This window comes from Protopterus annectens, chromosome 10.part0 (genome assembly GCF_019279795.1).
Source record: "Protopterus annectens isolate FY-2018-M chromosome 10.part0, PAN1.0, whole genome shotgun sequence".
In the NCBI taxonomy this organism is placed as follows: Eukaryota; Metazoa; Chordata; order Ceratodontiformes; family Protopteridae; genus Protopterus; species Protopterus annectens.
Window position 1 is genome coordinate 1495895635 of NC_056744.1, and position 27499 is coordinate 1495923133.

At 42.8% G+C, this 27499-nt stretch overlaps 1 protein-coding gene across 2 annotated transcripts in view; it reads right to left on the bottom strand.

The window, feature by feature from the left end:
* LOC122813679 (zinc-binding protein A33-like) overlaps nt 1–25725 on the bottom strand; it is a 263871-nt gene extending 238146 nt beyond the window's left edge. Inside the window, exon 1 of one of the 2 annotated variants that reach the window (XM_044086128.1) lies at nt 25269–25725. In XM_044086128.1, coding sequence (XP_043942063.1) covers nt 25269–25679 — 411 coding nt within the window. In that variant the 5' untranslated portion in view covers nt 25680–25725. The remainder of the gene's footprint in view (nt 1–25268) is intronic. The other variant, XM_044086127.1, reaches the window with a different exon arrangement.
* Between the last annotated feature and the right edge of the window lie 1774 nt (nt 25726–27499).

Sequence of the window (27499 nt, forward strand, 5' to 3'; positions counted from 1 at the left end):
GGCGTATCTGTGCAGGCATGATGCATCACAGCAATGATTATCAATTTAGTCGCAGGAACAGGATAACATGGTCCTGATGCACAGGGCAACCTACTAGCAGTGTAGCAATGTTAGCATGTTGTGAACAGTAAAGTGTAATGATATCCTTATAGGCGTATCTGTGCAGGCATGATGCATCACAGCAATGATTATCAATTTAGTATTGTTTACACCAGTGTTCATTCCAAACATAGATTGTCCTCCTAACAACAAACTGAGATATATGTCAGAGATGCAACTGTATTGACAGACAGGAGGCTGAGCTCTCCCAAGCCATCACTGGCACAGTCTATCAGGTGGTGAAGGTAACCACACACACCACAAATCCAGTCTCACATGGACCTATGACGACAGCAAACCAAATACATTACCACACAAACATATACTCGGAGCCTCTAAGTATACTCTGCCTAAGCAGCAGAGACATCCAAAGCAGACACCCCAACAACTGCTAACACACAACTATACACACATATCACATAGTTCCAAAGTCAGTGTGCCACACAGTCACTGCCCTTAGGCCTACACAACACACCTAATACACTTGTAATAGGTGACTGTAATTGTCGGTCACACTGACATCCCACTCGCCAGTCACTTCAGTCTGTTGGGTGCCAGGATCTGCCACATGACACATGCACTCTTGTCAGTCCACTGTAAGTACAAATATGGCCCCATCATTGACCATGCTGATGTGTAAACCCTCAGATGTTCCTCCCTGGACTACATGACAAGGGACATAGAGGAGCTCTCTGATCATGCAGCCCAGGCCAGTATGACCCTGACCTTGTGTAGCATCTTACCCTCACAAAAAATTAGGTCACAGTATACAGACAAGCTTATCACTTTTAACAGTTAGCTAACATATTGGTGTCATCCAAAGTGGATCCAGTGTTTGTCAGCCTGGGATTACATGCTTGACATGCCATGTAAATTCGCTATGGACGCCATTCACCTGTCACCCCTAGGCTTTCACAGACTGGCTACAGCTCTTGCCACACCCATAGTGGCTGTTTGAAGTGAGGGTCAGAAGACAAAACCACCTTCATAGACGTTACAAGGTAAAGGAAACAGAGAGTAATGCTGCTCAACAACATATGTCTAACCCTCAGAATGCCTGCACTCAGGACTCACATCAGTATGGAGACTTCGATATATGTGTTGTAACAGACACCTGGTTCAGGCTCACAAAAGCACACCAGCACTACCAGGGTTTACTTCATACCACGCTTTTCGGACACAAGACTCGGACCGGCCAACAACAGTGGTGGGGGGGTATCCATATACATCATACATACACACACCTCCGTGTTGGTAGCACTGCACAAAGCATCAGAGAATGTACATGTGCTACTGATAGTGGGCCAAACTGAATTTCCGTTTGTAGAATGCTACAGACCACACTCCCAAACTCTGGGACAACACTCGGTATTCCTGGGAACAATGGGGAATGTGAAGGTCTCTCCAAACACCATTATATTGTGTGACTTCAAATACACAAACATTTAATGGGAATACTACTCAAGCACAGACACACTTGCACAACAGTTGCTAGGATTTATAGTTATATGCTATGGCAGAAATTGTCACCACAACCACAGGGGGTTGAAACATGTTGCTCAACACCAACATGGGGACTCTATGTTCCACACCAGATGTATACCCCTCATTGTTAAGGTCAGAACATACATTCATCTCACTGGACATACATATCCCATACACACACACATCCTAGGTGATCTAAGTGAAGTACTTCTCATAAGCAAATGTCACACTTATACAAACCGAGGTGGTATCCGTCAAAGACCCTAGGACAGTGTTAATTACTGCTCAGACCACTTAATCCTTTACAAACACATTCTATGGACAACTACTGGAATGCATGGATCATGCTATCCCAGATAACTACAAAACTCACTCCTCCAAAGGCAGGGAACATGTCTGGTGGACCACGGCCATTAATGAGCTATACAAGGACAGGAGGAGGCTACTACATGATAGAGCACAATCCCATCAGGAAGGCATCTCTGATCAGTACTATGGAATAGCTACGATCACTTGTTGATTCATCTAAGGGCCGCTTGTAACAGACACTTGCAAGTAACACTATGGACAATCACAAGGCCTTCTTTAGTTATGTCAGGGACCTGGGTGGGAACTCACAGATATGCTGTGAGTTACTGCATAATAACAAAACATACAGTGAACACACTGACATTGCAAACATCTTGGCAAACAGGTTCAGTAGAAATGTTTCCACACCATCCCCCCTGCAGTACGCATGTCCATCCCAACAGGGGGTAGCCTCCCTGACATCACAGATTGACAGGTGAGTGCTGCCCTCTCCATAGCAGACAACACAGCTTCAATGGGACCAGACTGTGTCCTGACCTTCGGCTTACACAGGATTCATGACAACATTCACACTCACATTATGTCATTGTTAAATATCAGAGTTACTACAGGATATGTACCCAAGAAATGGCGCACATCAGTGTTCACGCTCCACAGTGGTGGTGCCACAAGGGACCCTGGACAATATCGTACTATATGCCTAACTATCCTGGTCTGCTAAGCTATGGAGCGTATCATCATGGAACACATCCACATAGACATTGTGAACATACAGACACTGGATCCTACACGATTTGGCTTTGTTGTGGGAAGATCTTGCCTCTTGTACCTGTTTGATGTCTTTAAACAGTTAACAGGTCCATAAACATACAGGGGGTTGTCCACACAGCCTACCTGGAGCTCACACAACAGTTCAACACAATACCCCACTCAGCCATTAGACATAGGCTCACCAGCTTCAATATCTACACATATGTCACAAGATGAATTGATAACTGTATCATGGATAGCACACATATGGTCAGTATTGCAGGTGCCATGTCCGACTATACACCAGTTACACGTGGCATCCCACACGGCTCAGTCCTGGGACCTCTCTTGTTCCGTATATATTTCTCAGACGTACTGTCTAACACAGGAGGAATATGGCGGACCATGTTCGCAGATGACTGCAAAATGTGTGCCATAATTGACTCCACAGCTGGCACAAGCATCCTCAAGAAGGGTCTCACAGAGATGGATAACTGGTGCCAGAGCTATGGCCTACAGATACCTTCCATTAGATGCATAGTCATCACCTTCGGTAGTAACAACGTGCCCACACATTACCACATAGGTGATTGTACATCACGTATGGTGTGTGTGATTTGTGATTTGGGGACATGAATACTTAGTACTCTTGCCTTTGACATTCACGTTGCCAATGTTGTTGGACACACCTTTTATATAGCCCACCTTATCCAATAGGGTTTTACATCTAGATCAGGTGGGGTCATTGTGCCCCTAAACCCATCAGGCCCATGCTTGGATACAATGGCCAATTTCGGATGTACCTTAACCAACACCTGCAGCAACTGTAATGTCCACAATTGTACAGAACCATATGGATCTAGGGACTCACACAGATGGTATGCGCAGTTTGACTATGGTGACCCCCAGCTCTCCTCAGTTGCTTACTGCCTACTTGGATGAGATCTGTGCCTGTTGTTTAAAGCCATGTCCATCACAGCATTGATGGACAGGCTCCATCTTAGGATATCAAAGTCACTTACAGCTACACAATCCAGGGACGGGAATGTCAGCACTTATGTTAATAGGACATGCTGGAGGGGAAGATCCCCATCCCAGAGGATCCACTCACTCGGGAATGAGATCACAGTCCCACATACGCAGAGACACACACACTGACCAACTACAGGTGACATCTAGACAGGCGGATGGGTGATCGTATGTTTAGCCCTGGGATATGTTCTGGGTCCCTGCTAAACAGGGTCAGAATGAAATGAGCATATGTGGGATATCTTGTGTGACCTACTATTCACAGGCACAGTCTACTAATCTAGCAGGGTTGCAAAAGCCAAACACACTGTGGCTAGGCTTATACATGCCATAGGGCAGATAGCCTAGTGTCAACCTCTGAACCTATGATAATGTTCGGGATGCACATTGTTCAGTGATGGTACTGATTACAGGTTTCGTTTCTTCTTTGCTTTTCCACTTTCTATGAACAACCTAAGTATCTGCATAACATATTTGATTATGACAGGGTTTCACTATATTATCTATGTGTCTGTTGTCATATAACTATGTGCACATGGCAGATTGGTGAATAGTGCGGGGTTCCTGGGTTGACACATGCAACTGACGGGTATGTGTGGCCCACTGCTGTACTCAGACATGCCCCAAGTGTGTGAACATGGCCAGTTCAGACTTTCAGTGTTTTGTTGCCTGACATTTATCTCATATATTAAAGTGTGTGAGCATGCCCAGTGTGACCTTGCAGTATGTTGCTGTCTGAGGTCCACGACATTTGTTGATGTGTGTGAACATTACCAATTTTAACATTTATACTATATGTGTGTTGCATATCAGGTTCTATTCTTACTGCAGGCCTCACACCTTTGTGTCTTAACTCGACAGGGATTATGCTATGCCTGCAAGGTTTCCATGAAATACTTTGCATAGACTTTTAAACATTTTGTCATACAAGCTGACCATTGACATACTGTCATGGTTTAGTGGTTCTGTACTATGACTATAGTGCACTGTATCCTGGATTCGAGGACTGTCACTGCTTCATATTTTCATACATGGCAGAACAGACTGCTTCAAGGACAGTGAAGCAAATATGAACATGTTTACCTGCATTTGCTGGACTATGCCCAATTTTGACCAGACTTGCACAACATTGATCAAGGATGACCAACATTGCTGAACAGTGCCCAGTATTGCTCAACATTGCCTGTAGTTGTGCTACTTAGTGTGTGCAATTTTGTTTACATATACTAAATAGTGGTGAAAGCTGTTGAGACTGCCTTACATTGCTTAACACATAGCAATCATGCCTCAGGTGATGCTGCGGGGCTGCCTATGTCAGATGTACATTTTACACTCCCTATACATGTTTGTTAACAGGTAGTGTCAAGTTAGGCATCATTTCCAGGGTTCCTACTGAGCCAGTGTATATGCTATGCGTTGCCTCTTTGCCAAGGCCAGAGCATACTGGGCATGCCTCCTTCTGCCTAATGGGGCAGGTTCAGGTTGTTCTTCCTCCGAGTTATGCTCTGCCTTTGATGGCCTTGGCAATGGTGGGGGGCTGTTGTGCCTATGCTGCTCCTGCTGCAGCTGTTTACGCAGGATCATATCGTGTATCATAGCACATGCCATGACTATTTGGGTACATGTAGTTGGGGAGTACTGCAAGGCTCCACCAGATGTGTCCAGGCACGGGAACCATGACTTGAGCAGCCCAAACACACGCTCGATTACATTTTGTGTTTGTGCATTTGCCTCATTATGGCATTTCTGTTCAGGTGTGTGTGCATTTCTGATGGGTGTCATCAGCCATGGCTCAAGTGCATATCCAGCATCCCCCACTAGGTGACCATGAGGGACGTCCCCATTGGCAAATGTCTGGTACAGCTGCATCAGATGCCAGATATGGGAGTCATGGTAGCTTCCAGGGCAGCCAGCACACACATTCATTATTATGCCCTGGGCATCACACATGACCTGGAAGTTGATGGAGGGGTAACCCTTGCGGTTATAGTAGACCCTACCCCGCTCACCAGCTGGTGCTTTGATTCAAATGTGCGTGCAGTCTATTGCACCCACTACCTCAGGGTATTCCGCTATTTGCTGAAAGAGATGCATATCGCTGGCCAATACCTCACGGGAATTGGGGAAATATACATGATCACCGACATGTGCTGACATGGCATTCAGGAACTGGTGCAGTACCCTGGATGCTGATGCCTGTGAAATCCCCATCATATCGCCAGTTGATCTCTGGAAGTTACCTGTTGCTAGTATTCTTAGGCCAACACATACCTTAGTTTCCACTGGGATGGGTTCCCCTCTGTTGGTTGTGTGTGTGAGGTGTGGCCTGCACAAATCAACAATTTGCTGCATGAGGTCTCTGTCCACTCTATAGCGCTCCACTATCTCCAGCTCATGTAGCCCCTGGTAGGTTACCCTAGGCCTGTACACTCTTCTCTGTCTCCTCACTGTGGGTTGCTCAGCATCATTCGCATTGTCACCACCCTCAGCATGTTGCATATTTCGCTTTATAACAGCAATGGCAGCCCCTAACATTTCTTTGTCTCAGTAAAGCTTTTCAGTTTTCACTTCTATTAGCTTACTGCAGTGTTGCAGTGTCTGAGAAAAACATACTGGAAAGTTGTCTGCTGAGTTTTAAGTGCTGTGCTGGGCTAGTGTACTGCCTGTGTAATTGCCTGATTCTCATTGTTTTCACCTGCTAACTCTGCTAGTACTCCCTGGTTAACTTCCTACTATTTGTTGTGCTTCCTATTATTGTTGTGCTTCCTATTCCCTTTCTGTTTCCTCAGGGGGGCAGCGCCGCACACACAAGCTCACACGTGTGTAAGCACATGGGCTGCAACTTGCTTATTCTTGCTAACACGCACGCACACAGGTGCAAACGCACTTACACGGGTTTCAACATCCTTACACTTGCTTACTCCGGCTTAAACACGTGCACACAGGCTTACTCGGTTTTACAGGCATGCAGATGCACGCATACATGTTGCAGGCATTTTTACAAGAAACTTTGGTGTTGTTCATGGCATACACCTTCAATTTCTTGACTTAGCTGGGGTACCTATTGACACACCTCTTCCAGTGATACCTATTGACACACCTCTTCCAATGATTAGTATCTGACAGCAGACTAATGCCACTCTACTCCAATGAGCTTCACTTCTCTCAGACATACCCCCCTTAGATGTCAACTATCTTCTACTCTGTTACACCCCTTATCCTACTCATACACTACACTGACTGTGCTCTTTTGCTATGTAAACTTGGGATTCAATATCCTTACCCTCATTTGCATAGGATTGCCTACTAATGCTTGGTTACATCTCTTAGACTGAGCTTCCCCCCTTAGCAACCTCTACTCGGTGGCCATGTGGTCTTGGGACTGCCATTTCTTTGCATTGTATATTAGGGATTACTGTAATATACACATGTATGCATTTTAATTCTTGCTTTTATTGTTTTTAGAGTGCACCATGTTTGCGCGGCACTGAGCTTAAACATCGGCGATTGGGAAAAAAATTTCTTAAATATTTTATTTTAATTTTGCATCAGTGGACATTGCCAATGGCCATATTTTTGGCCATTGGCTTGATTCCTTGACTGGATGCTTCCTTTTTTTTGAGCTGACACAGCTCCGTTTTGCTATTTGCAGAACCGTACTCAGTTGTCAATGGAGTACCTTTCTGCAAATAACACTACTCTTACTCAGACAAGTTAGGGTTTCCTGAATCGCAATTTTACCTAATTTGCATATCTTAGCCCTGTCCGTGTAAGAGGAGTTTTAGGAGCTTACTTACACACCCCTGCCGGCTGTTCCTGGATCGCTCGGAAGACATGTTGGCTGCATGGAGTCTTACTCTACTCTTAGACTCCGTGCAAGCCTTTGTGAATCTGGCTCTATATAAACAAGGTTTTCACTTCTCATTTGTATAGAAAGCCAACATACTCAAACTCACTCTTCCATTTTGATAGCTGGCACCTGGTGCACCAAAAAAGAGCCCTAGTTAAGGGCCAGTATGTTAGGTTAGCTAGAATGGCATCAGGACTGGATGATTTTTTGAGTGAGTGTGCCAAGTTAAAAAACATGCTGACGTGAAGGGGTTACCCTGGCAATTTTGTTCAGGACATTGCTAATGAGGTGATTAGAAAAAGGGAAATTGGGACTTTTTTTCCCCTTAATGTCCAATGAGAATGGCCCTACTGGAGCAACCCAGACTGGGAGACAGGATCATTTTTCAAGAGCTTTTATTCTTCCTTTTAGTGTTGACTTCTATGATATCAGGAACATTATATGTAGATTATGGGACATGTTCACTATTGACAACGATGTTCACTCAGTAGTGGGAAACAAGCCCACTATATTTTACAAGAGGGAAGTTAGTTTAAAGGGCCTATTAGAAAGAGACTCTTGCGCACACATACTGGGTGGTTGCTACAAATGTGGGAGATGTAAACAGTGTCTAGCCATGTTTCAAGGTGAGGCCATCAAAATCATTGAATATGATATGGCAAAACCTAGGAAGAGATACTCCTGTTACTCAAAGGGGGTGGTGTATGTCACAGTGTGTGACCTATGCGACAGTTTCTATATTGGTAAGACCAAAAGAGCACTGAGGCAAAGGGTGTATCAACACCTGTATGACATCAGAATAAAAACATAAACAGTGCTCTGTACAAGCACACTTGTACGTGCCCCACACATACTTTTAGGTTTAGGGCCATAGACCATATTGATCTTGGAGCAAGAGGGTTACCAATGGATGAATGGCTAGAATTTAAGGAATTGACATGGCAGATCAAAACTAATGCCTGCCAAGTACCAAGTCTTAATGACAGAATTTCCTTGAGTTCTGTTTTAAAATTAAAATTTATGTACTTTTTAAAGGTTTATCAGTTGTATTTGTTGCAAGAATATCAAGTTTTAACAATTTTTATTAACTTTGTAAAATGTCTGTTCTAGAGGAAATGATGTAATTGCATTGATCAATGGCTAGGTGGGGTTGTGTATATATGTTTGTCAGGATCATGTGATTTTATTCTGATGAAGTCTGAAACTTGACGAAAAGCATTTAAATAAACCTGGATTTTTGCTGGTGGTCTGTTCTGCATGCTTCTTTCATCTAGTTGCTGCTTTTGAGTGGTTTTACTTTGTTTTAAAAGGCAAAAAAATAAGACAGAGCGGAACAGACTGATTAGCACAAGCACTCTCTGGTGAATAGATTTCTGCCATTAGCGTTTATGTACATGTGTAACGACCTACTGTGGTTGCATAAACTGGCAGCAATAACTAACCCCTAAATCTAAAGTATCACAGATAAATAAAATGGAGCGGACTGATCACTGATTAACAAGTTCAGTAGATTTCTGCCATTAGCGGTTATGTACACACGAAGCATAATAACGTCGGACTCTGCTTACATAAACTGGCAGCAATAACTCACTCCTAAATCTAAAGTATCAGATAAATAAAATGGAGTGGACTGATCACAGATCAGCAGCACTAAATAACAAGCTCATGTTAGCGGTCACACACACACACACATACACGCACACACACACCATAATAACATCCTACTCTGGTCCATCAAGCTCTAACTCACTCCATTGTAGAAAATAAAATACCTTAAGCAGAAAGCTCTAACCTCACTAAAGAAAATACCTGAAAATAAGCTCCATTCATGAGCTAATAACTCCATTCACTACCCCAAGCAGAAAGAAATAACTCCATTCATGAGCTCTGCAGCAGTCGTTCAAACTCAGATAAAAATAAATACCATGCTTGCAGCAGCAGTTCCTAAAGCTTGACTACCCCAAGCAGAAGTGATTCCATTGTTCACAAGCTCTGCAGCAGTCATTCAAACTCAGATAAGCAATCCTTCTTGCTTGTGCCATTCAAACAGACAGTGAGCTCAGTTCTGACAGGCTGATGGAGCTGGTGTCATTATGTACATGATGACGTGAGTTCAAAAAAGTAAAAGAAAAAATGAAAAAAAAAGCTGGGAAAAATCAGAAATGAAGGGGTGCCACTCGGGAATCCGGAGACCTCATTATTTGGTCCCCGAAACTCAGAAAAAACGAGTAATTCAATACGGTTGGGAGGTATATCACACAGCTGTGACAGTGCCTTCATGTCTACATATTGCACACACATAGGCAACACACAATGTGTGTGTGACATTATAAATTGTGGAGTGTGGGACACAACTTGTAGTAATGTGACAGTTGGTAATACATAGCATGCCCATGGCAAGAGCAACACACAGGGCATCCTCTGGTATGCTAGTATGTCACCTTCTTTGTGCGACATTACCTTCACTTACAGAACGTCTCATTAAATTAATGTGCTTCTGATGTCCAATCACTGCTTTATGCAATCAGTACAGAACTGTATGACATGTTTCTTGTTCTACAGTTCTGGGACCTTTTAACTGTTTCAGTTGTCATCACAGGTTATACCTTGCCAAACATGGACTGCAACCTGCAGGGTGGTTCAGACATACCTCTCAACTGTACAGTTTACACAGATTGTCCTGATGCATGCCACATAATAGTGGTCCCTTTTCTTATACACCTGTGTCTGTCTGGCAAATCATTTCAAACCATTGTGGGCTGATGCCATACATAATGGCAGACATTATGAGTTGCACACTTCATGCCTTTCAGACCATCTATGCTAATGCAATCCCTGTTATGCTATTAATGTTATATGTTTGTAGGAGCAATATTTGACAGGTGCCCCCATCATGTGTCTTTGTAACCCCATTATTTATGGCTTTATAAACATTCCTTGCTCTAGCAGCTTGGGAGGTGTGGGTACAGATGGTGGCCATACCTATGACCTCTGCATATGAGTGCAGATTGTCCTGATGTCTGACACATAATTTTGTTACATCAGTCATGAATATGTGTTTTTATGGCCAACGTCTGGTAAAATCATGACAGGCTGACATTGTAGATTAATGGCAGCTATTGTCATGTAACAACACATACCCTTTGGAAGGTGCATTCAATTGTATGACCTGTTCCGCTATGCATTTCCCATGCGTGTCACAGCAATATGTGATGGGTGTGCTCAATGCTTGCTTTTTGCCCCAGCTTCCTATATGGCTTTCACCTGATGTCTGTCTGTGACTGGTTGGGTTGGGAGGAATGTTGGTGGCTGTAACACAGGTAGACTGCTGCAAGGTCATGTGATACAGTGATAGAGTAACAGACTATCAGCATGATGTGTCAGACAGGTACAAGGTCTGCTGTTGTCATGTCTGTCACTACAGTGACTGAGACATTTTGGCAATGTGCCTCATAAATGCCCATTATTAGAGGACAAAGACCACATATTGGTTGCAAACATTTGGATATTCCATATGCATTATGTACAGATGGCTGGTATGGCCTGTCCAGTTTAACATGGTGCATGTATGGCAGATGCCATTAACTAGCTCTTTATAGTAATGTCATGGTGAGGGAGTCAACAGGCCTTAAAATGGTATAATCAACACACACACACAACAGCCACAGGGAATATGCTTAACACACATACACACACAGTACTATAGCTGTCAGTATTGAGATTAGAACCCCCTGCCTATCTAATTAATTGTACTGTGATATTACACAGTTATTGCATGTGCCATAGAGCTTATAGGACTGAGGTGTGTATACAGGTACTTCTATGGTGGATGACATCAGCAGCTCTTGTAAAGTGGGCAATGGTAAGTGTACTGGGTGGAACATCTCAAAATGGCAAAACCCACACCCCCAGAGGATATGGTCTCACCCAAATACACAGATAATATGGTTCTCAAACACACACACACACACACACACACACACACACACACACACACACACACACACACAGGTGATGTGATACTACAACCCGTACCTCAGTACTATTACAGAATAGAGCTCACCTTCATGTTGGCACATGCAACTAGTTACAACTGGTATGCAACTGTCCACAGCAGGACATCACTCTGTGCCTTTCAGGGTATCCCTGTCTATGACTCACTTTGTGTGTGTGTCTCCCTGTCTCTCTCTCTCTCTATCACTGTCTGACTCTCTCTTCTCCATGTCTATGTGTGTGTATGCTTGAATTATTTGGTATATGTTGCCCATATATATGTCTGTGTATCACATGCAACAGATGCAGATATATCACATGTGGGTCACCTACAGCTAGCTGAGGGTAATCTTGTCTGATGGGTGAGTGTTGAGTCTGTTTAGGTGTGCACAGCTGTCTGTATGCAAAGACATTTATGCACAATACAGTGATACAGCCCAATGTGGGTTTAGACATAGGCTGTAATTCTCTAAGTGTAAGACCATGCCCAGTATGACCTTCTATAGCCAGAGTGGGACTCCATTCCATAGTTAGTTGTACTCTGGCCCAGGGTTTTATGTGTTACAGCCATGCCTCTTAGGTTCATAGGTTGGTACTAGGCTATTGGCCCTAGGGCCTATATAAGCCTAGCTAAACCATACACTGGCTTTTGCTACCCAAGAAAATTATTTTCCTGTGCCCCTGTCAAGCAGAGCCACAGAAGTGATCCCCGGGGTGAATTTCCTATCTCCCATCCAATCATCAAGGTTTTTCTTGACGAGTGCTAATGAGGAGCTTTGTTTGATATAGATAGGTAGTTTGTTCCAGAGTATGGGAAGTCTCGGAGACAGGAATTTATCCCTCCAGCATGTTCTGTTTATTGTGGTGACAAGGTTTAGGTCCCTAGAGCATGTAGCTCAGAGGGATTGGGATTTCTTTAAGTGGAGCATGTCCAGCAGCTCTGGGTTTGACATAGCTTTGTATGTTAAGCAGAGATCACCTCTGAGTAGGTGATATGCGACGCTGGTGTTTTTTGAGGTTGGTAATCCTCTTTGTGAGGTATTTCTGTGGCCTTTCCAGTTGTTGTAGATGTCTAGTGAGGTACATACCAAAAGGGGCATTGTACTCTATAATGGGTCTAATGAGTGATGAGTAGAGGGGAACAATGACCTTTTTTTTCCTGGATGAGAAACCTTTTGTGATGATAGAAGGATTTCATGACTACTGTGGCGATGTGATTATCAAAGGAGAGATTACTGTCCACCTGTGTCCCAAGGTCTCTTATCACACGTTCGGTGTTAAGTAGACTACCACCTATGTGGTAGTTCATGAGTACAGAGTTTTTACCAAAAGGGATGACAATGCACTTTTTGGCATTGAGCTTGAGGCCATGGCTTTGACACAGGCATCTGTCTCAGTGATGCCCTTTTGTAGGATGTCCACATTGTTAGGAGATTTGATTATGGCTCCTAGTTTGCAGTCATCTGTGAACTTTGTTAGCCAAAGACCTTCTGTGTTAGCCTGTACTTCAGAGAAGTAGATACCAAACAGGAGAGGACCTAGGATTGAACCCTGTGGTACTCCACTTGTCACTGGTCTGAAGTTGGATTTAGAGTCTGCTACTTTCACAGTGTATGTTCAGTCAGTGAGCCAGTTGGCAACCCATCTTGGATTTATACCTAGTTTAGTGAGTTTGTCTATAATTCCAGAGTGGGGGATGGTGTCAAAAGCCTTGGCGAGATCTAGATTGGCTGTGTGTACCACCTTACCCTCATCTACAGCTTTGGTGACCACTTCAAATAAGTCTATCAGGTTTAGGAGACATGATCTGCCTTTTACAAACCTGAACTGGGTAGGGTCCAGAGTTTGGAGATTATCAATGTCATTGTTTATAAGTTCCATGACAATACGCTCCATAGCCTTGCAGACCAGGCTCGTCAGGCTAATGGGGCAGTAGTTCCCGGGGTCCGTGGTGGCTCCCCCTTTGTGGAGTGGGATAACTGTTGCTGTGTGCCATTCAGTGGGCACAAAGCCTGAGGTGAGGCTATGACTGAACATGGTACTTAGGTGGGGTGCCATTTCATTCTGTAGTTCATGTAGAATGCAGCCTGGGATGTTGTCCAGTCCCATGGATGCTGTGTTCTTGGCTTTGGAGAGTGTGTTTTTTACCTGTGCAGCCATGATTACAGGTACTTTGGATTCTTCCGGTATAGAGATGGGCCCTTTAGGGGACGAAAGAGGGGTAAAGTTAGCACTGAACCTATCTGCTAGGATGTTGGCAATATCAGTTGGTTCTGTATATTTAGTGCCATTGTGCTGTAACTCAGAGCAGATCTGAGTGTTGCCATTGAGATTCTTGACATAGCTATAGAATGCTTTGTGGTTGTCTTTAGAATCGGTGGCAGTTTTGTTTTCGTAACTAGCTTTGGAGGATTTTATGAGAGATCTTAGCTTCTTACTGAGGCTGACTACGGAGTTCCTCCAATCATGGGATTTTGCTCTTTTTTGCAACAGTTTCTTTCTCCTGTTGTAGAGTTTGTTTATAGCAGGGGATCACCAGATTGGCTTCCTTTTTCTGGAGGATAGCATCTTGGTTCTGTTAGGGATTGCATGATCTATGCACTCGTGTAAGTGCTTATAAAGTGCAATTGTATAGGATTCAGTGCAATTGTATAGGATTCAGTGCAATTGTATAGGATTCAGCAGTAGTATCTCTATTGTCAGTCAGCATGGGTGTCGTGAAGTTTGCCACCTCTGTCTTAAGAAGCCTGAAGTTGGCTTTGGAAAAATATTTTACGGTGGTTTCCCTAATGGGAGGGGGGGGCTGTGATGTGGATGTTTAGGATGATTTGCTTGTGGTCAGAACTGACCAACGAGGAATTGACCTCTGGTGTGAAACACTGGTTGCCCATGTTGGTAATGTCCAGGTCTAGGATATTGCTGCCCCTGGTGGGGGTGTGGATAAGTTGATCCAAGACATTGGAATTTATAAATTCCAGAAAATGTTGAGCACAAGAGTTGGTACACGAGTAGTTTTCCCAGTTAATGGTGGGGTAGTAGAAATCACCCATTATTATGGTGTTAGGTTGTACCCTAATATTTTCCAGTGTATCAAGAAATGAGGAGTGAGAATCCTGGCATGGTAAGGGATCTGTAGCAAGCTACAATTTGCATTGTGGTCTTGCACAGAGTTAGTTGCACTTGGATAATCTCAGATCATTATGCTGAGCAACTAGCCTGGAGGTGTGGGTATCCTTAACGAATATGGACATGCCTCCACCATTAGTGCTTCGGTCCAAGTTAGGTGGCCGAAAGGTGTGGTATGAATTATAGCCTGGTAATGCAGGGGTGCTCTTTGGAGCCTTGAACCAGGTCTCTGTCACTGCACAGATGTCGATGTTCTCCATTTTAAGAAGTGTCTCGAGTGAGTGCATGTTGAGGTTTAGACTTCTGGCATTGAGTAGCATTACCCTCAGATTTTGCTTGCTTGTACCTGTTACAGTGGTGAATTTGTCATTTGAATCTTGCCTAAAAAAGGCACTATAGGGGTGGCAAGAGCCTTAGTCAGGATCCAGAATCCCAAGGGCGACAGGTGCAGGCCATCTCTGGCAAAGCATCGTCGTTTGTCGATTATGTCATCCCAGGCAGACAGATATTGGATCCCCTTAGAATGACACCAGAAGCTTAGCCAATTGAAGTCAATCATTTTGTGCTTGTACTGTTGTATCATCTTCACCTGTTAGTGCAAAGGATCTGGTGATAGACTGCCAAAATGGGGGGACAATGGCCCACACATAGGGGGATACTGTACATATTGCTCATACATATGTGGAATGTTTGCTAGTGTAACTTGGTTTGTTTTACAAGACATTTTCTGACATATTTGTTGTCTGACAATATAATGTATTGTATCATTACTTACTAACAGAGGTCCTCAGATCCTCAGAGTATTTTACCAGGGTAATACACATTGTTATGATGCACAGACCAATATTATGCTCCAAACTATACACATTCTGAGAGGTGTGCCTATAGCCGAATGGCTGATGACACTGTGTAAAACAGTCCAGCACCTCAGTGATATACTGGCTGGGTTTACTTGCTTGTCTGGTATTCGGCTTACCTGGAAAGTGATATCCTTATGTGTCATACTTCTACATTGTACAGTGTTTTGCAGAATGTCCAGATTTTATGCCTTATATATTTGGTTCATTTTCCATACATGTTTGGCATTCTGGCAAGTTAGTGGCATGTAATTAGAGACTGAAGTTAGAAAATAGTGACAGCACATTTGAGTTTCAGACTTCATTACCTTCTGAGATTTCATGATTTTGCAATACCTGTTATCCCTTCAACTTTCTAAGTTTGTGAGAGCTATATTTAAATTTCATCCCTATGTTTGGGCCTTTGTCCTGCTTTTATTTATGACCTTGTCCAGATTTTTTGCTCTACTGATTACGTGGTTTCTATCAATGAACCAGCTCCCTACCCATCTGGTAACAAATGGATTGTTGCCTATTTAACAGAGTTCTTGTACTACGGCCATGTGGGGAATAATGTGCAAGGCTTTTGCCAAGGGAGAGTGGCCCGAGTGCAGAATCTTTCCCTCATCCATGCCTTTGTTGACTGTCTTAGGGAAGTCTTCCCGAGTTCACTGACATACCTCCACTTGGGGAAGGCAGACTGTGTGGGTTCAGATATTTGGGGTTGCTAATATCTCTCTTAAGGAGATCCATGATGATCCATGAAGATCAATAATGATAATGCCTCAGACAGTTAGCGTTGCTATGTTATTATGTGGCTACATGTTGGCCCGTAGCTGTCAACCAATCCCACACTGACATCTGGACATGACCCATATATGACAGTCAGACACATGACCACACATGGGGACAGGGTGTTACTAATGCTCTTGCAAACATAGACAACTGGGAGACCAGTTTGGCATACACTTGCTTTTTCTTAGGGGTATGACAGGTGTATGACATCTGCTTCTCCACTGTCTGCTATTGATGTTTCAACATGAACCTTTCTTGTTTGGCACACAGTTTGACAGGCTATGCAGTGTTAGAACAAGCGGAGGAGTTAGAAGCATATTTCAGATCCTTCTGTGACAGCCTGCCATTCCAGGGGTGTGAATGGTGGCCAGTGACTTGTTGTTAATGCTGACACAGTAAGGTGTCAGCCATTGAACACATGGCAGTACACTGACTTTATGATACCTGCTAACCTAGTAGGCACTGTGTAGGTTACTCCAAGCTGTGTACTGTCCATATGCATGTCCCCCTGTCCCTGACTTGTCCAGCTTTCCTGCAGTGTTGGATATTACTTCTGGACAGTGTGTACAACTCCTACCATAGGTGTAGCTGCATGCTAAATAGTTTGCATGGAATGTCTTGGAACATGGTCCCTGTCTTCCACAGTACAGTACCTAGGCCATGCTAAATAGTTTGCATGGAAAGTCTTGGAACATGGTCCCTGTCTTCCACAGTACAGTACCTAGGCCACTAAGACACAACAGCCAAGTGTACATGCTGCCCACTTCCTAACAATACTGAGCACACATATACATAACTCATTGAACCCTGCATATTGTGGACATACAACAAGTGATCAGGTTGATTGGGACAGCCCTGGGAATGTGTGGTCTGCAGCTATTACCCTACAAACATACATGTTACTGCATTTCTATGGGGACATGGATGTGTTGGGGGGACATACTTGTCAACTGTACACATTTTCACAGACTGCACAAATGTTGGCTTTACCTTTGGGTTCCATTTAGCATAGTGTTGTGTCGGATTTGGAGAATACTGGCATATCACAGAAGACCGAGGGTTAGAATGTATTGGCAGGCATTTGAGCTTCAAACTTCCTACCCTGCTGAGACATTGCAAGGCCTGCTGTGATATGACTGTGTAAGTCTGTGAGAGGACTATTCCATCATTGTCCCTATTTGTGGACCTTTTCCAGACATTTCTTAATTGTTTTCTACAACTGACTTGCTAGGCGAGGCTGTGGGGTGGGTATGGAGGCCCAACATTGACATCCATGCATGTGGATCTATAACCCCCCCCCCAGTTTATTTGTCCCATACATACACTGGAGTAGATTTTGTCACCTAGGGGACTACCTGCATACTCTGGGGAAGCCAGTATTGGGCGAACATTTCCTGTAGTCACACACAGCTGACAGTTGTCTGCTGCTATCCAGGGGGCCACCTCATTCCCTTGCATAAATGCAGCAATACCCTAGATATGCTACCAAAATGTGCTACTTTATTCATCTGTTGTTAAGAAGAGTGGCTTACCTTGTGCCTGCAGCAGTTGTGCGGATGGTGCTTGAGGGCTGACTGTCAGATGCACGCAGTACATGGTCTATACATGGTATAGTACAGGTAGTGTGAAGTGTGTGGCATCCATTTTACTGTGTGTGCAAGGCAGTGAGGGGTGTCAGTCTCTGGGTCCCTAGGGTGTCAGTGTATGTGCTATGCTCTGCCTCTTTGCCAAGGCCAGGGCATACTGGGCATGCCTAAATCTGCCTACATGAGAAGGCTCAGGGAGCTCCTCCAAGTCCCCCTCTGCCTGTGGAGACCTTGGCAATGGTGGAGGGCTGTGTGGCCCATCCCTGTGCTGACCTGCTGCAGCTGTTTCCGCAGGATCATATTGTGTAGCATGGCACATACTATGAACATGTGTGCACATGTGGCTGGAGAGTACTGCAAGGCTCCACCAGAGATGTCAAGGCAGTGGAACCACGACTTGATCATCCCAAACACACACACTATAATGTTCCTCGTTTGTGTGTGTGCCTCACTATGACATTGTGTGCCTCACTATGGCATTCTTCAGCGGGTGTGTGTGCATTTCTGAAGGGTGTCATCATCCATGGTTCCAGTGCATAGCCAGTATCCTCCACTAGATGGCCATACAGAATGTCCCCCCTTGGAACTTCCTGGTACAGCTGTGGGTAATGCCAGATGTGGGAGTCGTGATAGCTTCCAGGGCTGCCAGCACACATATTGATGATAATGCCCTGGGTACTGCACATGGCCTGGCAATTGGAGTGAAAGCCCTTGAAGTTGGCATACACTGTACCACCTTCACCAGGTGGTGCTTTGATATGGATGTGAGTGCAGTCTATGGCACCCAGTACCTCTGGGTAGTCTGCTAAATGGTGGAAGAGATGAATATTGCTGGTTCTCTCCTCACGGGTGCTGGGGAAATAAATGTGCTCATTGGCATGTGGTAAGCATGGCATCCAGGAACTGGTGGAGTATCCTGGATGCAGATGCCTGTAAGACCCCCATGATGTCTCCAGTAGGTTTTTGGAAGGTACCTGTAGCTAGTATTCTTAGGGCTACACATACCTTGGTTTCCAATGGGATGGATTCCCCCTCTGTTGGCTCTAGGTCTGAGGTGAGGCTGGCACAGCTTGATGAGTTGCTGAAGTATGTCCCTATCCACCCTGTAGCTTTCAAGCATCTCCAAATCATGTAGCCCCTGGTAGATTACCCTGGGTCTGAATACTCTTCTCCTCTTCTACAGCTTGAGATGGTTGTCAGCATTATCCTCCTCACCGCCCTCAGTCTCTAGCACATACTGATGTATCAAAGTGAAAGCAACCCCTTACATTCTGTAAGTTAAAATTCCCATCTGTGTACACCAATGTTGCAGGGTTTGTGGGAGAAAACAGACTGAAAGGTGTTTGCATAGTTTATACTGGTGTGCTGCAAATGTTGCCTGTGCGATTGCCTGACTATAATACATTCCACCTGCCAGCTGTATTATTGAGGGGTTTGAATGGACCAGTGTGACTGGGAGAGGCTGTTTTAGTGATTTGTAGGTCATTTCCTTTATACTGCTATTTCCTATTTTTTTTTCCTTTCTGTTTAACCCCCGGTGAGCGCCATGCAAACCCATGTAGCTAAAGTAAACTGTATTGAGAATGAAAGTCCTGCCCCTACAAAAAAGCATGCTTAGCTTTCTTTAAACCAACTGAGCAGCCTTGGACACACCCCCTTGCTTAGCTCAAGCAAATAGGAGCTTCGGTGCTGCAATGTCCTTACACCAAGAATGTAACACCCCCTTTTCATGTCTGCTGCTTCTTCTGCTTACACCACCACATTATAGCAGCTACACAGATAGGTACCCACGGACACAGTCTCACATTTTGCTATTCAGTAAAGTTACCCCATTTACATAACCCACTGCCTTACTTCCTAGTTACTCCACTACACTGGAGCCTATGTCCTTAGCAACCACTGTTACCCTTTATTATTTGGATCTGCATGCTACCCACTATAATGGCAGAATTTACATTTTACATTTATTTGACTTTTTTATGTTTTTTTTTAAATTTTCTGCACGATCGTGCTTGCACTCCACTGCACTACCCTTAAATGGCTGAAATTGGCCAAAAAGTTGAATTTTTGTAATTTTAAAACACTTGGGCATGCCAATGATTAGTTTTATCCATTGGCATGCCTAATGAACATAATACATGCTTTACTTCATCCTTTCATGCCTCCGTTTTGCTTTTTGCAGAAATGTACACGGTTAGTAACCAAATACATTAATGCTGCGGACACGGCTCCTACATGGATGCCTGTCTGCTTCCTGATTACTCATTCACCTCATTTGCATGTTTTTCACCAGCAAATGAGGTGATTAGCATTATTCCATGTTGTCCATGTTAGAATAGTGTTGGGAGGCTTAGGCACGCCCCCAGCCTTGTTTACTGAATCGCACAGGCTCCGAACTCCATGTTCGGACTGTGCCATTATTCTTACATTGAGTTTAGCTTCGTGTAAGGTATTATACACTGTAGCATTCCAACTTGGCTATTAGGAATTTTACAGAACACTAGCTATCATAGAAGGACTTTGGTAATTTTTTTGTTCACACTCTGAGAATATAATTAGTTAGTTATTATACTTATTTTAGCTTTCATTTAGATTATGGTTTACTTTCCCTTGCATGTCTGCTATCCTTTTTTCACTGTTAGAGTCTTATTTGAATGACCAAATAAGAAAAATCTAGATAGATATAGATATAGAGATACAGATATAAAGTACAGATCCTTGTGTTGAGGAAGAATAGATTTCCAGCCTTAAAGAAACAAACAAAAAAAACAAAAACACAGGGAAAACTGGTACTTGTGAGCAATAAAGATGCTGACTGAGAATCCTAAAGAAATCGGAAAAAAAAGGAACATACACTGTTGATAAGCTCAGTTGAGACTTCAGAGTAGTCATGCAGCTGTAACTTGTTTAGAAATCAAAACTTCTTTACTGAAGCCAAATAGATGAGCACGTTCACCCTTAAACAAACTTCATCAGATCTGAATCCAGTTTACATGATGTGCAGTATTTATCTGCTTTAATACAGAGATCATTAATTAACTTGAGTTGATATCATGTCATAGGCTGCTCATCCAAGCTACTAATCTAACCTTTCATACCTGTTCTGCAGATCTATTCTTATTGGTAGGAAAGGGTGGCACGCTTCTGATATAAAGGATACAAGGTAGGTGCTCCCGGTCACAGGTTCAGCCAGATTATGCTGACTACCTTCAGTTATGATTACTGCATTGTAATACTTTAAGATTTTAATTTGACTGGCTGTCACGCATTCTTTAGTTCTTGTCCCATCTAAACAAACAGCATCTACTTTTCACATCACAAATATAATGATGTTGTACTACATTTTAGTTTAAGGGGACCTCTGTAGTGTTTGGGAACTAGGCAGAATCCCAAGTGATATGTAAAAGTCACCACTTGCATGGAAGGTGCAATTTAAAAAAATAAATAAATAAGTAAAAATCCTGTACTCAGAAAGCAGCAACTTGAGTTACCCAAAACTCTGGAAGTACACAAAACGATACTCTTCTAGTGGAGTGGAGATCAATCTAGAACACCTCATGATGGCATGGATGACGATCATGTGACTGTAGTATAAATATTTACTATATACTCAGTTTTAGGTGAAATTACCTTTGTTAGCAATGGCTGACAGCCACCTAGATGGCTCATGAAAGAGCAATCCAACTGACATTCCATTTGGCTAAGATTTATTTTTCAGTTCTCTAATTACTTTTTTTTTTTTTTATCAGGCTCAAAGCAGGCATACACAGATATGTCCTCCAAACTCATGCTCCCCTAGAGTTAAAAATAAAACAGTGACCATTAAAATTGTGCAGGATGCACTTAGTTCTGCCCTTACTAAGGCAAAATGGAGTAAGAACAGTCAGGCTGAAGGACAATTCAGATATCTCTAAGGGACAAAGGAAAGATTTGATAGTCAGGGATACACTGTTTTCTTGGAAGACCAAATAGTATTCATACAACAGTGTCTGCAGCTCACATTTTCCCTAGAAATGAAGTCTACCAGGAACAAGATCTTTTTTAGATGATTTTCAGATATGTGTACCCAGTGAAAGTAAAGGTGGATAGGCAAACATAGCCAACACAAAATTCAAGTCCAAAAGAAGATAATGTCCCTTTATTGGAAGCTAAAGGACAGAGGAACACTTTAAAAAAAGTTTAATTATGTATAGCAAGCTCAAGATTCTTCCAGACTTTGATACTCAGTAAATGAAAAGGCAGGAGATACTCTTCTGCTGAAACAGAAATTTCTCACCTTTGCTGTGTATATACTTCTAGTGAAAAGACCTCGTTTCAGCCTCCAGCATTGATGATATTTTCCCTAGAAAATGTGGAGAAATAATAAAAGGTACTGCAGGAAGCAAGCATCAGGGTGAAAGTGGTCATCCTGATACACTGCGGTGGCACTAATTTCATGGTTTAGAATCATGTCAAGAGAAACTAAAAGCTTAAGGGTCTAATAGCACACTCCCTTGGGCCACCTCAGAATTGTTAAGATGAGGCAAAGCCTTCCCACTCTAAATCTTGTAATAAAATGATGAACTCAGGAAATGGAAGGAATACATAAAGAAACAAACATTCTCATGCTGTTTATAGACCATATATCTCATACATCTCAAACTGCTAATGTCAATGTGGAACACTGACAATGTGTAACAAACACAGGCAAAATGTGGATCACTATTTTCACACGGAGTGAAAATGCACTATTTCTACGGTGCCAGGCTGAAGTGGTCTTTTAAGCAAACTCAGTGTAGAAGTAACACTGTACACATGTAAAATTCATTTATAAAAAAAAACACAGCCTGTAACTGAAGTCAGAAATGTATTGTATAACCATAACCAAGCAAACACTACCATAACCAATCAATGAAAAATCATCCACTTACAGTCCAAAAGCAAGAGCAGCAACTATGCAGAAGAACATGCTCTCGTAAGCTATGCACTTTTTTAACTGAGCAATTACATTTCACAAGATTTATTAAAAAATACCACTCAAGTGTACTTCATTATAAGGAATATCTGCATTTTGAGTATTAAAATGTCCATGTTCCTTGAAGTTCCACATTAAAAGTGTCAGTCATATAGTCAGTGTTTAGCAGATATTCACAGTAAATAATACTAGATCATATTAATGCATAAAACTTACTTACTGTAAGTATAAAGTAACTCATTTTTGCCAACCTGTGAGCTCCTAGCTGAAGTTATTAGTGAGCTGTTCTGTCCTCCTACAGACAATGGGGAAGTTGTGGTCAAGCCGCAGCCCTATAAACATAAAACACTTAAGCTGCCAGAATCCCCCCACACACCAAATCCACAGCAGAGAATTCTCCTATCCTCTACAACACTAATAAGCTATAATACACAAAATATGTAACTGACATTTGTGGTAAATAATAAATTAACACTGTTTATTATGTGAGGTCCTATTTGAAGTTATTAGTAATCTGTTGTGCCTTCTTACAGACAGTGTAAACAAAAAAAAAAACCTGCCAGAATGTACCTAATCATGTAAAAAACACGGAGCTGCCAGACCTTGTCTACCACCACCAAATGTACAGCAGAGAACTCTGCTATCTTGTAGAACGCAAACTATAAAAATATACAAGTTTACTTATTATTTTGCCAGTGTTCTAGCAAAACCTGGAATAAAATGTAGGCACTTACATGCAGCCAGGTTATGCTGAAGAAATCACAGATATTTTTTGTGCACGGACTTGCACACTGTATTGTATTCTCCTATCTCCACTGGTCTTCTGCTCTATTACAGGATCCTAATATCCTTGCTTGAAATTGAACATCTGCAGTCTCCAAAGGTTTGCCAGCTACTGAAATTACCCATTCATGCCAGGAACCTCCTGAATCCTAATGCTGCTGCCCTTCTAAGCAAAAAGCCTTTGTTGCTCCCAGCAATACCCTTTTTTAAAGGCATTGCAGTGGAATGAAAACTGTATCCCAGAAGGCACTCACTGATCACTTTTCTGCTTCTTTTGGTTGGTTCGCTTTGCATCATAGTCAGCATCTGATTGGCTCATATTACCTGTATGCCAATTGCTATCTTTGTGGGATATGAACCAATCAGAATGTGCAAAGCAGACAACATTCTTAATGTCTGAATGGAGAACTTTGTGAATGCTGTGCCTTAAATGCATCATGTTCTGCATAATCCAGAGCACTTGGAAAGTGTGATACGTTCCCTAGCCACTAAGATTTATACTGTTGAAAGTAGCCGAATCTGAAACAAACTGCATTATCCTTGGTCATTAATAGCTAGATCTCCAGGGTGTCCTCCACTTAGAAAATTGCCTGGATGCAGACATAATTCTAGCAGAGGGTTCTACTGTGCTTTAATGTCTACAGTGATATTTGATTATCCTGAGATGAGAAACAGCATCAAAACATACTGGCCACTAGCTCACTTCCACAACACCAGTGTCTCCTAACAAACAGAAGAGGACTGTGAACACCACTGTTTGTTAAGGATTCCCTACAATGGCATGTCTTTTCAATTCCAATAGGAGGGGTTCTGACATTACAAGGATCCTAGAATCTGTACAGCCAAATATACTGCCTACAGACAACTAAGCACTTCAGTAACAGTCCTTTGGCACAGAATTCCACCTCATAGCATCTGAGTTAGTAGCCTTTAGCCCTTCAGTCCCTTGCACTGTTCTCACCCAGCACTTTTACATGCCAGTGTATACTAGAAGGGAGAATAGTATCCTAAGGCTCACCAAAGACTTTCTTGCAAGAAAAACAGCCCTCAAAGGAATAATCTCATTTTCAGAGACCTTTGCATATACCCATACCTCATAGTTACCTGATTTTATTTCCAGCAGAAATTCTTCCCACTGAAATAGCCAATCCCGTAATGTGCATCTTTATAAACCAGTGCATGCTACAGAAATGCCACTATATAAAATAACTTCTCTTTCTACCACCACAGGCTTCTAAGACTGAAAACAGCACAGTACATCTGGATGTAGTAACAAGAAGTATGGAGGCGCTCGCTTCATACATAAAACATGTTATATACGTAGTACATACTGAAAATAGAGAGGGAGGCAGAAAACACAGCAATCACTTCAAGCCGTTAGGGTCCCTAAAAACAGGCAGACAGCAACCACAGACAGACACTAGAACATTGTGTTTTGCTACAATCATTAAAAAGCAATATCTGTAGAGTGACATGCAGAAAACACAGCAATTATTTATTTATAAATATATGGCAGGTTTTGATATTCTGAATTTGACTTGAATTGTAATAATATGAAGTCATATTAAACTTTAGGGTACAGAGAAATTCACAGCAGTAGGAATCTCAAGATACCAAAAAAAAAAAAGTAAATGATAACCTACTAATTCAATGAAAAAACACTATTGTTTTACCTTGTACTTGTCGAGTGCTTTCTGCACTGTAAAGAAGGTGTGACCAGGATGTTCTGGAACACACAGTGAGCAAACTAAAGATTCATCCTCTTTACAGAATAACTCAAGCTTTAGTTTATGTTTCATACAGAGCTGGTCTTTCTGATATGGATTAGGTCCTTCTTTCTGGCACTGTATTTGCACCATTTTAATCGCATTTGCCAGTAGCCTGTTCAGTGCATATTTTCTGGCTGTGCATTCTTCTCTGCACTCAGGACAGGAAGGTTGTTTCTGACTCTCCCATACTCTGTTAATACAAGACTTACAGAAATTGTGCCCACACTCCAGAATCACTGGGGCATTTAAAAGTTCAAGACAAACTGGGCAAATAAATTCCTCCGTAAATTCTCCTGCACACTTGCTAGATGCCATTATGAAAACAGACTGCTTCAGAGTTTCAAATACATTTACCAGTAACAGAAAAGTTCCTTCTTGCAGGAACCACCTTCATTTAAAGGCACAGCTAACATTTTTCAGGGAATTAGAATTTTTATCAGAAGATATTTCACAGAATGTGAAATGAAACCTGGTGATGATAATTCATATTGCTAGTATCACTTATTCTGTAAGGACACTTTAGACACAATACAGGTCTGTACTATAATGTCTTCACTGATACATCCTTCAAAAAGTATCTACAAATCTATGACTTCAAACTAAATATGAGCTTCACCTCACTTATAGGTTCATAGGTTCAACATTATTTACTGAATATATACTGAATCGACTGATATTGCCAACATTCTGGCAGACAGGTTTAGTGCAAACTTCACCCCCCTCTCACCCCTTAAAGGGCTGATAACCATACCAGAAGAATGTAGGGCCCAGTCAATCACTGACACACAGGTTAAAACAGCCCTATCCAAAGCCAAAAAGCACAGCTTTAATGGGACAGGACGGTATCCCAAGCTGTGTCTTACAAGAGCTTCAAAATGAACTAACCCCTTACCTAAACGCACTGTTAAAACTGAGCCACTCTACAGGCTATGTACCCACAGAGTGGTGCACAGCAACAATTATCCTGCTCCACAAAGGTGGAGCCACACCGGACCCCGGAAACTATTGCCAGATAAGCCTGACTAGCCTGGTCTGCAAGGCTATGGAACGCATCATCATGAAACTTATTAACAGAGACAATGGGAACCTCCAAACCTTGGACCCTACCCAGTTTGGCTTTGTTAAGGGCAGATCATGCCTCCTAAACCTGGTGGGCTTCTTAGAGACTGTTACCAAGGCATTAGACGAGGGAAAGGAGGTCCACACAGCCTACCTAGTCCTCGCAAAGGCTTCTGACACCATTCCCCATTCTAGTATTGTAGACAAGCTCACCAGCTTGAACATAAACCCCTACATCATGAGATGGGTTGCCAACTGGCTCATGGATAGAACCCACATGGTGAGAGTTGCAGGCTCTATGTCTGACTCTAAACCGGTTACAAGTGGCATCCCCCAGGGCTCAGTCCTAGGACCTCTCCTGTTCGGTATATACTTCTCAGAGGTACAGGCAAGCATAGGAGGACTAAGGCTGACCAAGTTCGCAGACGACTGCAAACTAGGGGCCATAACTGATTCTCCGGCTGATACAGACACCCTCCAGATGGTTCTCACTGAGACGGATACCTGGTGTCAAAATCATGGCCTCAAGCTCAATGCCAAAAAGTGCATAGTCATCCCGTTTGGAAAAAATAAAGTACCCACAAACTACCACATAGGTGGTAGTCCCCTAAATACAGAAAATGTAATAAGGGATCTGGGGACCCAAGTAGATAGTAATCTCTCCTTTGATAATCATATTGCCAAGGTGGTTAGAAAATCCTTCTATGTGGCCTACCTAATCACAAAAGGGTTTGCATCTAGAACAAAAGAGGTTATTGTGCCTCTCTACTCATCACTCATTAGACCTATCATAGAATACAATGCTCCATTTGGGATGTACCTTACAAGACACCTGCAACAGCTGGAAAGACCAAAAAAGTACCTCACCAAGAGGATTACTGGCCTCAAACAGATGCCCTATGCAGCCTGACTCAAGAAACTCCAGCTGTACTTGGTTGCATATCGCTTACTCAGAGGTGATCTCTGCCTGACATACAAGGCCATGTCCAACCCAGAATTGATGGACATGCTCCACCTAAAAAAAACAAATTCCAGAGAGCCACACACTCTAGAGATATAAACCTCACCACAACGAT